This window comes from Uranotaenia lowii, chromosome 2 (genome assembly GCF_029784155.1).
Source record: "Uranotaenia lowii strain MFRU-FL chromosome 2, ASM2978415v1, whole genome shotgun sequence".
NCBI lineage: Eukaryota > Metazoa > Arthropoda > Insecta > Diptera > Culicidae > Uranotaenia > Uranotaenia lowii.
In genome coordinates, this window is record NC_073692.1 from 362,151,302 (window position 1) to 362,167,713 (window position 16,412).

Here is a 16,412-nt window from a genome sequence, read left to right on the forward strand (position 1 = left end):
GTTTCTTTAAATTAAATTATTATTTTATTCAGTCCTAAGGCCCTACAAGCTAAAACACCTTCATCCTTACCTCACCGCCCTGTATCCTTAAATATCGATTCCCTCCTGCTGAATCAAAATGGTTTTGATTTTCTGCAGCAGCTCCTTCTTGACCGTATCCGGGATCAAAGCCCTCGCCTTCGGCGTCACCTGCTGGATCAGAGCATCGCAGTTGACGGCGTTGTCTTGCTCTTTGATTGCCTCCCGGCACAGCAACCGGACCTGGTCGCTCCAACCGCAAGCGTTCAGCCGGTTCCGGAGCAGGTCCTTTAGCCTACACACAAGAGAAAGTCATTGTGAGAATAAATTGACAGCATCACAAATTTTAATACTTACTTGGTACGATCTCCCTGGAGGATTGTGATTTGGTCCACGCTTTTCGTGAAAGTCATGACTGTTTAAGAATGTGGAAAATCAACAACTGTTGATGAATTACGATCCAGTTAGATTAAAATAATTGAAATTATTCACCGTAATTTGTTGAAACCGGATTCCTGAATGCTCATGGAAGCTTACAGCAGTAAACAAACGCATGACATTAGGGTATGCTGTCAGTTTATGGAAAGAGCTTTTACAGTACCGGTGAAAAAAAATTGAAATTGGTAAGAATTAATTAATTTAAAAAAAAATGATTTTTTCTTATTTTTTGTAGTCTCTTTATTTGAAACGGCTGATACCTTGAGGCTTTAAGGAACCAAACTCGTTTTGTATGTTTAGAATAGTTTACTTAGGTGTAGATCATCACTTTTTGTAGAGAACAGTAAATATGACAATTTTTTCTAATAGGCAGACATAAATAGTTTTGGAAATTTGAAAATTTGAAGGTAGTTCATCCCCATTGAAAATTTTAAATGTTTGAAAATATTATGTGATTGAATTATCATTTAATAGGAAAGCAGTCAAAAGTTAAAATGTCTAGACATATGTTGAAATATAATTCACTAAAGGTTCTCGCAGCAGCTCTAGTTGGAGCAGGAGCAGGAGCAGCTCAAAGCTAAAAAACAATGAGTTTATTAGAGCAAAGTTTTACATAGGATTTTTTGATTCTTACATTTGTCTCCTTTAGTACAAGAGGAGTATCCGTTTTTTGATGCCAAGTTATACAAATAAAGAGCATAGATTTCTGGCCTAGATTTTGAGAAAATGCGCATTATTACAAATAATTCTGATACCAATAAAAGAAAATCTAACCTATATCGGCCCTTTTGAAAGGAATGCTCGACTGTGCGTGGTATCAGCCTTAGATCGGGTTTTTACCGATGTGCGCTAAATATTACAAAAAGTTAAATTTAGTCAAAGGTTCACAACAATTTAAAAAGGGTACTCACGAATGGCACAAACAACTTTAACAACTAAAACTATCGTTAATTTATAAAATATACGCAGAGCGTCACTTGTCTTTCTTGGTTCGTCGTAAATTTTCACTTCTAACCGTTTTCTGGTTTGACCAGGGTTGTCATATAGTTTTTTTAAAAATCTGTATCGGCCTCATTAAAAAATCTGTATTTATCTGTATTTGAACTTTAACGACCAAAAACTTATATTATTGTTTTCTATGTAAGCTTATCGCTTAATATGCTATTTGGAAATCAGTTTTGATGGTTTTAACGTATTCATTATTCACAAATTGACAATTTATTTCATTAATTGAACTTTATCTAGAGCAGGACGAGAAACCTATTGAACCAACGGGCCAGTTTTATTTCAAAATATTCTCGGTGGGCCGCGCTAATAAGAAATAAAACTCATCAATCATTTATCGAACTCTATAGAAAATAACAAAAAGATTTGCTAGATAATAAAAAGTTAAATCGTAATAATTACAAATTTTAAGCGATTTTTTTTTATTTCAAATGATTTATTTTAAATCTTAGAAAAAATATTTTTTCAATTAACTTTAACTTCTTCGCAAACATTCGTTCTTCCAAACATAGACATCATTTGCATCACATTTTTCCTTAAAAACGTACAATGCACAAACACGTTTAACGCCTTTCCATATAATAGGTAATCATTTTTATCTTAACTGGCGGTATCTACTCATTACTTTCTTTAAAAGTCTTCTGGAGCTATGCATCTATATCACAGCAATAACTAAAAAACTAGAGAAATATTTTTTTTGTGGTTCAAATTCACTGATCTAAATTTCGGTTTTCAGTACGTATTTCCAAAAAAAATCCACAGTTTAAATTGGCCCTACGAAGTCCTGATTTTTTTTCCTGCAATTCGCGAAAAACATTTTTAATATAACGTGTCAACCAAATTTGCTGAAATCCTGGGAATAACAAAAATTTCACAGATTCCCAAGCAAATTTTAGGAGAGTCTGCATTCTTTATTGTTTTCAAGCATTTTTTAATAGATTTTATTAATTAAACTTTAGTGCCACTGGGAAAAGATTTCGAAGGCCTGTTGAAGAAAACATCTTAACGTTTTGAATATGAATTGTTATTTACCAAGTGAAAAGACTGAATTTGTCAACGTTTGGTATAACATCAGAGAACATTTCCACGGATTTTTTGAATCAAATACAAAATTACAATACAGGGTTTTATCATGAATGTAAATTTTTTTTCCGGCACTTTTCATGCTGAGTTTTAATTCAATTGCTAACGAAATTAGCATTTTTCCAATTTGATAAAATAATAATGTTTTCAAAAAAATTTTCTGCTGAGTTAATTTATCATACAACTTTATCTTTGACAAAAATATGAAAATCATCATTATGTGCTCATAAATATTCTTCCGATTCTTTTTTAATTTGCGTTTGCCGACTTTCATTTAGTTATCGATTTTAAATTTAAAAACGCTCAAGAAAAATTAGGAAAATTTTATGTTAAATAAGAATAAACTCCAATCATTCATTTCTGACAATGATATTGCACTTATCCCTTTGAAAAACACATTGAATGTTACATTTCTGGAAAAAAGTTACCAATATGAATGACTGAGGGATAAATGCAAACAGAAACACGTAAATTACATATTTAAACGAGTCATTGCCGTATCAACTATTTCTGGTTTATTGGCTGGTGTTTTATGATATCTAATGAGGCAGGCAAAAATTGCGAAAATAATTCAATTCGTAAAGGCTTCGCGGGCCGCACATTGGGGTCTCGAGGGCCGCGAATTGCTCATCTCTGATCTAGATTGCTAAGTTTTTTTTTGTTAGATATAAAATTATTATTAAAGGTTAATTAACTCACACCAGATGAAAACATGCAATTTTGTTGGCCGCAACCTTACAACCTTAGGACAAATTTTAAAAGTTTGTCACATTTGAATAGCATTTTGTTGAGCATCTTTTCATTTTACAGAACACTTTTAAATTATGTTTTTAATTGTCTAAATCGGAAGGCAAAAGGGTTAAGATTTAGCTCAATGATTTTGAGTTATAATTCTGAATAATCAACCATAATTATGAATGTTATTCTGAATTTAGAATCTCATTTCTGTTTTCTAAATTTTCCCAACCTTATTTCTAAAATCTTAAAATTCAAAAATGTATATTTAAGTACGAAAATTGAATTCAAGTTATGATTGAAAGTTACACAAGGGAAAGTCATTTATGTTTCCTATGTTTTAATACTTAATTGATTTTGGAAGATTTTGGGTTCCAAAATTCAAATCAATCGATTTCAAAAAGAAATTTTAATATATATTTTTTTAAACATCAAAAATAAACCTGCATGAATACGTACAACAGATTTTAAACCTTTCTGTTGTCTTTCATTCAATCAATCTTGCTTAGATATTTTAGTTTCAGAAACACAACGCTTTAACAAATTAAATAATATCGAAATATAAATCTGGCGTCATTCAAAAAAGTTTTTGAGAATTTGATATTTAGGATTTTAACTTATTTCCCAACCTTGCCGAAGTCTACAAAACGTTTTGACTGGTGCCTCAAGAAATATGAAAGATTTATTTTGTTCATTAAATTTAGTTCAAAATTTCCATTTTTGTTGAATTGGAACAAAGATGACAAAACGGAAACTTTTATCACTTTTTCCTCCAAAGTCAAAATTACTCGCGGTCCTCGAGAAAGTCGATAACTAAATTGAAACAATTTTTTTTTATATCTTTGTCATGTAGTTTTGCCAGCGCATTAATTTATTGAATGCATTTTTTTACCTTTTTTTAGTATTTATATTTAAAATAAGAGCTTATATCACTCTTATATTGCTTGAAATTTTCTGCCATGTGTTATCGATGAAAATTGTAAATCTAATTTTTAAATCCTTAGCACATTTAGGACTAACTATGAAAAGTTTCGTCTAAGAAACATCACGCCTGATTTTTTCCTGTATTTATGAACTAAAACTGGTTTCAATAAGTGGGCTGGCTTAAAAAAATTACTGCATATCGTATAAGAAATGAATTTGTTTTAAAATTCTAAAGTGTTCTCCTAGTTTATTCAGTTGAAGAGTTTTGAGTTAAAAAACTGAGGATGCAAACCTAATTGAATCTGAAATAAGAATTTTCTATATGATTCTCAATCTTTTTCTCTTTATGTGATAATCTTAAATACCACCCTACTTTATAGATATCAAACTTAAGGAGAAGAGGTTTTATACTGATTTTATTATCAAAATTTGTGTACTCTGTTTGGGGGGGCTATCATTCGCCGTTAAAACAATATAGTTATGCTGTTGAGAAAAAGAGACTACTAAAGCTCCTACTAACCTATAATAAATGATGGTTACATTCTTCACAAAAGCTTACTTGTAGAAGTTAATGGTCTGGATAAATTATATGTGCTGTTGCAAGCATTTGCGGAATACTGCAGTTCGAAAGATAAAGGTTTAAAAAGATTTAGCTCAGTTAGCCCGTGGAAACCATTTCATCAACAATTGATTTAGATTTTCTAAAAAATCTGTATAAATCTGTATTAATGTTCAAAAATCTGTATAAAAATCTGTATCTGTATCTTATCTGTATTGACGTTGAAAAATCTGTATAATACAGAAAAATCTGTATATATGACACCGCTGGGTTTGACAGTTCGTAGCGTGGCCGTTAGGTCTGTTCAGATGCAGCGACGTCAGGGATGCCAGAACATTCTCCACCCCGTGAATCCGGAACGGCCTCCGTATCACCTTGCTCGGATTCACCGTTACCTATCTCCATAACGGCCAGCTTCGCCACCGGTCTCTCGAGTCGTCCAGATGCCGTTTGTACTGCAACACGTCTGATCCTTCCATCCTTGTTCGGGGTTAGCTCCACGATCCTTCCTCGGATCCAGGTACGCCGACTGCCTTCCGCAATATACACCAGGTCTCCAAGTTTAACCGACACCACATCTTCGAACCACTTGGACCGCTTGTTCATATTAGGAAAGTATTCCTTCAGCCATCTGTCCCATGTAGCATCAGCTAAATACTGCGAACGAAGGTAACTGCTTTGCAGTGCTTGGCTGAGACTGATTGGATCACGCATAGGGTCCTGATCTCCCGTGGAGTTACCCAAAAAGTGGTTGGGTGTCAACGCTTCGTAGTCGGCCGAACTTTGAGGCATGTACGTCAGTGGACGAGAGTTTATAAAAGCTTCTGCTTCCGCCAACACCGTCAGCAGAATCTCGTCGTTGAGTTTCCTTCCGTCGTCGAGAGCTCTCATCGATTCTTTCACGCTTCGCACCATCCGCTCCCATACTCCACCCATGTGGGGAGCGGAGGGCGGATTGAATAACCAGCTTGTTCGGGCGTTGGTGAATGTGTCGGAACAATCGATGTTGATTCTCTTGATCTGTCGTTTAAGCTCGCGATCGGCACCGACAAAGTTCGTCCCGTTGTCGGACAATATTTGGCGTGGGGGACCTCTTCTTCGCACAAATCTCCTGATCGCCATTATGCAGGAATCCGTCGTTAAGCTGTACGCCAGCTCCAGGTGAACGGCACGGACTACCAAGCATGTGAAGACCGCTACATATCGCTTTTCCTTCCGCCTGCCAACGGTTACCTCCAACGGCCCGAGATAATCCACACCGGTATACGCAAAGGGTCTGGTATACGGTGTCAATCTTTGCTCTGGCAATGGCGCCATTCTTGGTGAATGTGGTTTACATTTTTTAATCTTACATACCTGGCAGCTTCTCGATACTTCGTTAACAGCGGACCTCAGATTCGCGATCTGAAAACGCTGACGGACTTCGTTGACAATTGTCTCTCTGTTTGCGTGTCCAAAAATTCGGTGATAATGCTCCAAAAGCCTTTGGGTAACTACATGCTCTCGGGGCAATATTACTGGAAATCGGGAATCGAAGGACGCGTACTGCGCATTCACGGTTCTTCCTTCCACTCTAATAACACCAAATTCGTCAGCAAACGGGGAGAGTTGATACAGGCAACTAGTTTTCTCAATCTTGATTAAATCCTCTAGGGCTCTTTCACGATTTGATATCAGCACCTTCACCTCATCAGGGTAGTGCTCACTTTGAGCCAATCGCCAAAGGATATTCTCGGCTGATTGGTATTCGGATTGCTTCAACGGTGTTTCGATATTCGGGATGGTTTGAATTACGTATCGCTTCACATTCTCTACGGAAGGTACCGTCTCGATGGGCAATGCTTTCTTTCGTCGACGACAATTCGAAATAAATCGCATAACCGTAGCCAGTATGCGTACCAATATGGTCCATTTAGAGATTCTAGCAATGTCAATTAGCTGAATGGGAATATCAATGTGGTGGAAAAGATAGTGGGTTCTCAAGTCTTCGTTGGTGCTTTCATTCGGTGATTTCTGTTGTGGCCATCTATCAGCAGGTTCGTACAGGAATGATGGGCCATTAAACCAACGACCATCCGGTTTTGGATCCGTATCTTTATTCCACTTGGTCAAACAGTCAGCGATGTTCTCTTTCGAAGGCACCCAGCGCCACTGATCCGAATCTGTTAAGGTCAGAATTTCTCCGATGCGAACGGCTACATATTGCTTGAATCTTCGGTGGTCAGATCTAATCCAGGACAAGACGGTGGTAGAATCCGTCCAAAGAAATTTCTCCTTGATTTCCACCGTGTGGCTAGAACAAACGTTTATCATCATCCTAGCACCCAACACAGCGGCTTGAAGCTCTCTTCTGGGAATCGATTGCACCTTGAGGGAGGCCACCTTAGCCTTCGCCATCACCAAGCAGCATTTCACTTTTCCATCCTCGATGACACGGAAATACGTCGCGCATCCGTAGCCCAGTTCACTGGCATCGGTGAACACATGTAGCTGCAATGTTTCGTACCCTCCAGCATGATCTCCACCACAGTAGCACCTGGGGATCTGAAGGTTGTTGATTTCTTGGAGAAGCTTTGTCCATCGGACCCATTTCTCGAAAGATTCATCCGGAATGTCGTCATCCCATTGTATGCCGCATCTCCAAAGATCTTGGAACAGCATCTTCCCGTGGATTGTATACGGGGACAGAAGACCCAATGGGTCGAAAAGACTCATAATACATCGAAGAGCCATTCTCTTAGTCGGTCGTCGTTCGCCGCAAACATACGGCGCCAGCTCACCGCGTAGGCTGGTAGGAAATTGGAAACAATCCTGCCGTGGGTTCCACTCCAGTCCAAGGACCCTCTCGATGTTATCGCCTCCCATATTACTGATAAGTGAGAGCGTTTTCTGTTCCGAATTCTCTCCGACTGCTTGTAGCACCGATTCATCGTTGCTAACCCAATTTCTCATGGTGAATCCGGCCCGAGCAAGGGCTCCTTTCACCTGAATCGCTCGATCAGCTGCTTCCTCGGAAGTGGGGGCACTATCGAAATAATCGTCCATATACGTTTTCTCCTTGATAGCTGTCGTAGCTTTCGGGAAATCCTCCCGACACTCGTCTGCTATTTTGTGCAACACGTAGATCGCCGAACAGGGCGAGCACGTCGCTCCGAACGTCGCGACGTCCATAATATAAACGTCGGGCGGTTGTGTTGCGTCGAATCGAAACAGGAATCGTTGGTAGTTTTTGTCTGCTGCTCTTATTCGGATTTGGTGGAACATTTCTTTTACGTCGCCACCAAAACCGATGCGCCACTCTCGGAACTTGCATATAACTGAATGCAGGGGGACCAGTAAATCCGGGCCTTTTAATAGTTGATTGTTGAGGGAAACTCCACCCACTGAGGCAGCCGCGTCCCACACCAGCCGTCTTTTGTTCGGTTTCTTCGGGTGCGACACCACATTCAAGGGGAGGTACCAGACGCGCTCAGCACTAGTTTCTGCCAACTCTTCTTCGGTTGCCTTATGGGCATAACCTTTTGTCAAATAATCTCGTATTTGTTGGTGCACGTTAGCCTGGAGTTCGGGGTCTTTTGACAGCTTGCTCTCTAGGCATTTCAGACGTCTCTCAGCCATGTACCGGTTGTCTGGGAAGCACACTACATCTGCTTTCCACAGCAATCCAATTTCGTATGCACCGTCACGGAACACCGTGGTTTCCTCTAGGATCGTTTTACATCGCTTGTCTTCGGCAGATTCAAGAATCGGCGCAAACGGGTTCTGGGGTTCCTCCAGAACGAAATGTTGTCGGATGAGGTCGTTAAGTTCTTGATCTGCGTCGCAGCGATGGAAGTTAACTCGGACCGAGTTCTTGTCATTTCTATCTCCTGCCTCGTTAGGCCCATAGATGGCCCATCCGAGCAATGATCTCACGGCAACAGGTTCGCCAGGTTGACCTTGCCGACTTTCGATTGGGGTTAAAATGTCAATGTTATCTAACCCAATAAGCACTTCAGGCTGGGCATCGTTAAATGAACTGATTGGAATATCTTTCAGATGTTCATAACGATTAGCTAATTCGTCGTAGCAGAGGGTTTGCTTCGGTAGCTCAAGTTTCGAAACCGTGTGTGCGGTAAAAGAATGTTGTTTCGGATCTCCCAACTTCGAGATCTTGCATTTAATGAGCTTGGATGAATCTTCGTTCCGGGTTACACCGGAAGTCCACTGTAGTTCCAGCGGATGCCTTTTTCCCTCTATTCCTAGGCGGCGTGCTAATGACGATTCCATCATGGTCAGTGATGACCCTTCATCGTAGAATCCAAAAGTATCGACAGTGCGATTTCCGTTGTGCAGGGTAAGTGGAACTATTCGAAAGAAAAACGCTTTTCTGAATTCGTTGTGGGAATTACAAACAGATTTAACGACTGTTGCTTCTCCCTTTTTGGCTTGCGCCGGAACATGGAGCAACGGATGGTGCTGAACTCTACAGCCTTCGATGTTACATCGGATTCTTGATTTACACTTCCAATTACCGTGCTCATTCAGGCACATTTCGCACAAATTCCACTGGCGTACTGCACGCTTTCTTGAATCGAGATTTAGCTCTTGGAACTTCGAGCAGTTCCGAACCCGGTGATCTATGCCACCACAGATTGGACATGGTTTACGTTGTCTATATTCTTCCTGGTTTCCATTACTGTTAATGTGAGCATGGAAATGTCCCTCTTTCTTCTGCGACGGTTTTGCATACTTCGCTGTCTCAGGTTTCGGCGGTACAAGCGTGGTAACCTCACAGGCGTCCTCGGCCAATTCCTCCATATACTGGCCAAATTCCTTCAGCGTTGGCTCGGGGAAGGAGCGTTTATATCTCACCCAAGCAAGCTGATGATGAGCAGGGAGCTTCTCAACCAATTCGCTGAGCAAATCGGGATTCGATAAATGAGCTCGGAGACCTGCAGCCTCTAGCTGGTCACAAAGGTGCTGTACAGCTGTGGCAAACTTAATAAGGCTATCTAGACGCTCAGATTTTGGCGATTCGAGTTTGCGCACTTTAGCCAGCATGTTCCTTACAAGGATTTCGGGCCGTCCATAAAAACGTTTCAGTGTTTCCATTATCTTCGGCACGCTGTCAGGAAATGTCAATTTTGTTCTCACTGCTTCTCGAGCCGCCCCTCGCAGGCTTTCTCTAAGACGGACAAGATTCTCAACGTCTGAGAAACCGCAGGCAGCATTGGACGTTTCGTAACTATGGAAAAATATTGGCCACTCCTCAGGCTCTCCGGCAAACACAGGTAGTTTTCTGGGCCAGACTTGTCGAGCCAACACTTGTTCTGCAGACGGACCAATATTCAGGTTGGCAAACGCTACCGGTTGTGGGAAAGGATTTATGGGTTGCTTTGGAGGTGGTACTTCAGGAATCAGGTTCATAATTGGCACACGGATTCGTGCCGAGTGACTTCTAGGTTCGGAATGAACTGAATTCGGATTACCCGGTTCGACTATCCGAGGGAATACCTCTTCCGGATCGTTATTATTTTCCTCCAGCTGATTGCGCAACCATTCCTCAGCCTTTTGACTTCCACTTGGCGCTGATTCGGAAACATTTTCCGATCCCGACTCTTCGACTAATTTCTCTTCCAGCTGGTGCTTCTTCTTTAAGAAGGATTCCTCAGAAGCAAGCTCCTCTAACCGGATAGCCCGTTCCTTTTCTCTCAAGGCTCTCTCCTCTTCCAGGAAACGCATTTCCTCTCTCATCCGACGACTTTTAATTTCTTTTTCTGCAACCAATCTGGCCAACTCAAGTTCGGTCCGGATGCGGGCGCTGGATGTAGTAGATCTCACAGACTTGCCGGCACTTCTCACGGACGAATCTTTGTTGGATTCCGCACATTTCTTCCTAGCTCCGTTCTCAACTTCAGCCCTTCCTATTCTCGTTGAACTGGAGTGAGGAGCCTTCGATCGCACAATGGGTGTGCTGAAATCGGCGGTGTTTACGGACTCTGACGGGTCTGCAGAAGGTGATGTGCATTTAGTGCATCTCCATGGGCGATCCTTTACGCCGGGAGATTGATTCGCACAACTCAGATGCCACCAGCCTAAACAATTATCGCACGACACCATTCTCCGTTCCACCGAATTGGGTCTGTTGCATCCACCACAGTCGAATCCATCTTGGCAATCAATTTCCTCTTCCGAATTGACCATCTCGAAATCTTTAGGGTTTTCGAAAATCTTTGAGGATGTTGAAATATAATTCACTAAAGGTTCTCGCAGCAGCTCTAGTTGGAGCAGGAGCAGGAGCAGCTCAAAGCTAAAAAACAATGAGTTTATTAGAGCAAAGTTTTACATAGGATTTTTTGATTCTTACATTTGTCTCCTTTAGTACAAGAGGAGTATCCGTTTTTTGATGCCAAGTTATACAAATAAAGAGCATAGATTTCTGGCCTAGATTTTGAGAAAATGCGCATTATTACAAATAATTCTGATACCAATAAAAGAAAATCTAACCTATATCGGCCCTTTTGAAAGGAATGCTCGACTGTGCGTGGTATCAGCCTTAGATCGGGTTTTTACCGATGTGCGCTAAATATTACAAAAAGTTAAATTTAGTCAAAGGTTCACAACAATTTAAAAAGGGTACTCACGAATGGCACAAACAACTTTAACAACTAAAACTATCGTTAATTTATAAAATATACGCAGAGCGTCACTTGTCTTTCTTGGTTCGTCGTAAATTTTCACTTCTAACCGTTTTCTGGTTTGACAGTTCGTAGCGTGGCCGTTAGGTCTGTTCAGATGCAGCGACGTCAGGGATGCCAGAACAACATACTTTAATAGCAGTTTATAAGCGAGCTTTTGAAATAAAATTAAGTAAAGCTCGTACACAAGTTATTCATTACACAAAATAGTTGCCTAATCACAGGCGTAAAACATTTAAACAGCCTTGTTCAAACTAATGACAACAGCATTACCATTGTTTACACTTGTTACACTTGTTGTTGTTTCGCTTGAAAACTTTTACTTAAAATTTCGCAGATGTCCCCGGTAAAAAAACAAAGTTTTAGTTTCCCTCTTTTTCCACATATTTTTTGAAAGTTGCTGTTTTCATTCGCAAAAGTTTTCATTTGGCTAATTGCAGCTGAGAGTGAGAAACAAAACTGACATATAAAAAATGGGAAAAAACTCAATAAAATAAATAGAACAAACATGAACAAGTATGTGAAAATGTTTAGAAATAACAAAAATAAGCCGAAAAGGGACAATTACAAAAAATCACTGGAATGACAAAAAAAAACAAGAATGACACAAATGAAAAAATTGACAAAAATGACAAAATAGAAAAAAAAGACAGAAATGAAAAATATTTACTAATATTACAAAAATTACAAAAATATCAAAAACAAAAATTACAAAAATGACAAAAATGACAAAAGTGACAAAAATGACAAAAATGGCATAAATGACAAAAATGACAAAAATGACAAAAATGAAAAAAAAAATGACAAAAATGACAAGAATGACAAAAATACCAAAAATAACAAATATGACAAAAATGACAAAAATGACAAAAATGACAAAAATGACAAAAATGACAAAAATGACAAAAATGACAAAAATGACAAAAATGACAAAAATGACAAAAAATGACAAAAATGACAAAAATGACAAAAATGACAAAAATGACAAAAATGACAAAAATGACAAAAATGACAAAAATGACAAAAATGACAAAAATGACAAAAATGACAAAAATGACATAAATGACAAAAATGACAAAAATGACAAAAATGACAAAAATGACAAAAATGACAAAAATGACAAAAATGACAAAAATGACATAAATGACAAAAATGACAAAAATGACAAAAATGACAAAAATGACAAAAATGACAAAAATGACAAAAATGACAAAAATGACAAAAATGACAAAAATGACAAAAATGACAAAAATGACAAAAATGACAAAAATGACAAAAATGACAAAAATGACAAAAATGACAAAAATGACAAAAATGACAAAAATGACAAAAATGACAAAAATGACAAAAATGACAAAAATGACAAAAATGACAAAAATGACAAAAATGACAAAAATGACAAAAATGACAAAAATGACAAAAATGACAAAAATGACAAAAATGACAAAAATGACACAAAAATGACAAAAATGACAAAAATGACAAAAATGACAAAAATGACAAAAATGACAAAAATATGACAAAAATATGACAAAAATGACAAAATTGACAAAAATGACAAAATTGACAAAAATGACAAAAATGACAAAAATGACAAAAATGACAAAAATGACAAAAATGACAAAAATGACAAAAATGACAAAAATGACAAAAATGACAAAAATGACAAAAATGACAAAAATGACAAAAATTACAAAATTGACAAAAAAGACAAAAATGACAAAAATGACCAAAAATGACCAAAGTGACAAAAGTGACAAAAATGACAAAAATGACAAAAGTGACAAAAATGACAAAAATGACAAAAATGACAAAAATGACAAAAATGACAAAAATGACAAAAATGACAAAAATGACAAAAATGACAAAAATGACAAAAATGACAAAAATGACAAAAATGACAAAAATCACAAAAATCACAAAAATGACAAAAATGACAAAAATGACAAAAATGACAAAAATGACAAAAATGACAAAAATGACAAAAATGACAAAAATGACAAAAATGACAAAAATGACAAAAATGACCAAAAATGAATTAAAATGACCAAAAATGACCAAAAATGACCAAAAATGACAAAAATGACAAAAATGACAAAAATGACAAAAATGACAAAAATGACAAAAATGACAAAAATGACAAAAATGACAAAAATGACAAAAATGACAAAAATATGACAAAAATATGACAAAAATGACAAAATTGACAAAAATGACAAAAATGACAAAAATGACAAAAATGACAAAAATGACAAAAATGACAAAAATGACAAAAATGACAAAAATGACAAAAATGACAAAAATGACAAAAATGACAAAAATGACAAAAATGACATAAATGACAAAAATGACAAAAATGACAAAAATGACAAAAATGACAAAAATGACAAAAATGACAAAAATGACAAAAATGACAAAAATGACAAAAATGACAAAAATGACAAAAATGACAAAAATGACAAAAATGACAAAAATGACAAAAATGACAAAAATGACAAAAATGACAAAAATGACAAAAATGACAAAAATGACAAAAATGACAAAAATGACAAAAATGACAAAAATGACAAAAATGACAAAAATGACAAAAATGACAAAAATGACAAAAATGACAAAAATGACAAAAATGACAAAAATGACAAAAATGACAAAAATGACAAAAATGACAAAAATGGCAAAAATGACACAAAAATGACAAAAATGACAAAAATGACAAAAATGACAAAAATGACAAAAATGACAAAAATATGACAAAAATATGACAAAATTGACAAAAATGACAAAAATGACAAAAATGACAAAAATGACAAAAATGACAAAAATGACAAAAATGACAAAAATGACAAAAATGACAAAAATGACAAAAATGACAAAAATGACAAAAATGACAAAAATGACAAAAATTACAAAAATTACAAAATTGACAAAAAAGACAAAAATGACAAAAATGACCAAAAATGACCAAAGTGACAAAAGTGACAAAAATGACAAAAATGACAAAAGTGACAAAAATGACAAAAATGACAAAAATGACAAAAATGACAAAAATGACAAAAATGACAAAAATGACAAAAATGACAAAAATGACAAAAATCACAAAAATCACAAAAATGACAAAAATGACAAAAATGACAAAAATGACAAAAATGACAAAAATGACAAAAATGACAAAAATGACAAAAATGACAAAAATGACAAAAATGACAAAAATGACCAAAAATGAATTAAAATGACCAAAAATGACCAAAAATGACCAAAAATGACAAAAGTGACAAAAATGAAAAAAATTACAAAAAATTACAAAAAATGACAAAAAGTACAAAAGTATCAAAAATTACAAATATTACAGCCATTACGATTTCCACTATTTTTTATTTTATTTCATCGATCTCATTTGTGTGGGATCCAAGTTAAAAAAAAGGTTCATAAAATGCTCTTATAGGCTTATTCAGCTTTTTCAATGACGCATAAAACACGCAACACAGCTGGAAATTAAAGTTCTTATCAATATTTCCAACCAAGCTAAAAAGAAAGGTATTTCGGCTGCTTGGGGACCGAAAAGAATACAATAAAATCCAAAAACTTTTATATCCATTTTTGAGTTCTGAAACCCATACGATCTTTTTTTACGATTTTGAGGCGTCTCTAAGTTTAATTCAAATGACCAATCTTTTTTTCAAAGGAATTTACCACTTAATACAAAAGATCCATCACTAACTCATAAGCATATCAACATTTAAAATAAGATAATTTCCAAATAAGAAATGTATCATAAAGACGAGGTTATTTATTTATTTATTTTATTTATTTATACTTGCAATTCAAGATACAATCTTGAAGGGTGATACGGTCAAAGTTTGGTCAATATCAACTTGACGCATTTCTTTCAATTTTGCATTTAAAAAACTTGAACACCCCTCATTTTGAAGGTGTGTGCGTGAAGAATGTTGCTCCTATTTTGATTATGGAATTCACTCTTCAGTTGTCAAAATGCCATCCAAGGAAGAAGAGCAGCGTATTAAAATTTTGCTCGCGTAACGCGAAAATCCGGGCTACTCGAACGCAAAGCTGGCAAAATCGCTAAAAGTTGCCAAATCAACCGTAACAAATGTAATTAAAGTGTTTGGGGAACGTTTGTCGACAGCCAGGAAGTCTGGATCGGGGGGAAATCGAAAACCGGAAGCCGCTGAGACGACAAAGAGAGTTGCCGGTAGTTTCAAGCGAAACCCTAACCTCTCTTTCCGAGATGCCGGAAATAAGCTGGGTGTATCATTTACAACCGTGCATCGAGCCAAAAAACGAGCCAGATTATCGACTTACAGAAGGTATTGACTTCAAAGCGACGGCCAAAGCGCGATCCCGTACACGACGATGCTGACGAAGTTTGACTGCGTGGTAATGGACGACGAAACCTACGTCAAAGCAGACTACAAGCAGCTTCCGGGACAGGAGTTTAATACGGCAAAAGGAAGGGGAAAGGTAGCAGATATTTTCAAGCACATGAAACTGTCAAAGTTCGCGAAGAAATATCTGGTTTGACAAACCATCTGTACCTGTGGCTTGAAAAGCAGCATTTTCATAGCTTCCGGGACTGTCAACCAAGAAATTTACACGAAAGAGTGTTTGAATTAGAGATGTACCGAATATTCGGTCGGCCGAATATTCGGCGCCGAATACCGCCAAAAAACCGTTAAGCCGAATATTCGGCTCACCGAATAGTTGAGCTAGGTATTCGGCCGAATATTAATTTTTTTTTAAATACATACAAAAACAGATTTCTCAATATTTTCAACTGATGTTGGATAATAAATAAAATATCCAAAAGTAATATTGAAAAACCTTTAAAATCATCAAAAAATTTTGGTTTCAGTAAAACATTTCAGATGTATCCGTGTATTTTTCACTGTAGATAGCTTTATACTTTGATTATCGTTCATTACAAATTTTCTTGAAATATCCAGGCTTGCCCA

General features: G+C 36.8%; 2 protein-coding genes across 4 annotated transcripts; both read right to left on the reverse strand.

Moving 5' to 3' along the window:
* Position 1: 1 nt before the first annotated feature.
* Positions 2-1,459, reverse strand: LOC129746621 (enhancer of yellow 2 transcription factor). 3 transcript variants are annotated; one of them, XM_055740389.1, is made up of 4 exons: positions 1,368-1,459; positions 511-607; positions 376-433; positions 2-313 (listed from the first exon to the last, which is right to left on the reverse strand). In XM_055740389.1, the coding sequence occupies exons 3-4, from the start codon at positions 429-431 to the stop codon at positions 88-90; spliced, it is 282 nt and encodes a 93-aa protein (XP_055596364.1). In that variant the 5' UTR covers positions 432-433; positions 511-607; positions 1,368-1,459; the 3' UTR covers positions 2-87. The 3 variants fall into 3 exon arrangements, with proteins under 3 accessions (XP_055596364.1, XP_055596362.1, XP_055596361.1); XM_055740387.1 differs by lacking the exon at positions 1,368-1,459 and having other exon boundaries at positions 376-460; positions 511-548; XM_055740386.1 differs by lacking the exon at positions 1,368-1,459 and having other exon boundaries at positions 376-606.
* A 3,597-nt stretch (positions 1,460-5,056) lies between these two features.
* LOC129743119 (uncharacterized) lies at positions 5,057-11,545 on the reverse strand. The gene is made up of 2 exons (XM_055735079.1): positions 11,389-11,545; positions 5,057-11,326 (listed from the first exon to the last, which is right to left on the reverse strand). The coding sequence occupies exon 2, from the start codon at positions 10,946-10,948 to the stop codon at positions 5,057-5,059; it is 5,892 nt and encodes a 1,963-aa protein (XP_055591054.1). The 5' UTR covers positions 10,949-11,326; positions 11,389-11,545.
* Between the last annotated feature and the right edge of the window lie 4,867 nt (positions 11,546-16,412).

Excerpts from the sequence above, each read along its gene's own strand:
- LOC129746621 (XM_055740389.1), bottom strand. The coding sequence starts at position 431 with ATGACTTTCACGAAAAGCGTGGACCAAATCACAATCCTCCAGGGAGAT. Across the intron at positions 314-375 it reads CTCCAGGGAGATCGTACCAA|GCTAAAGGACCTGCTCCGGA; the intron begins GTAAGTATTAAA and ends TCTTGTGTGTAG.
- LOC129743119 (XM_055735079.1), bottom strand. The coding sequence starts at position 10,948 with ATGGTCAATTCGGAAGAGGAAATTGATTGCCAAGATGGATTCGACTGT.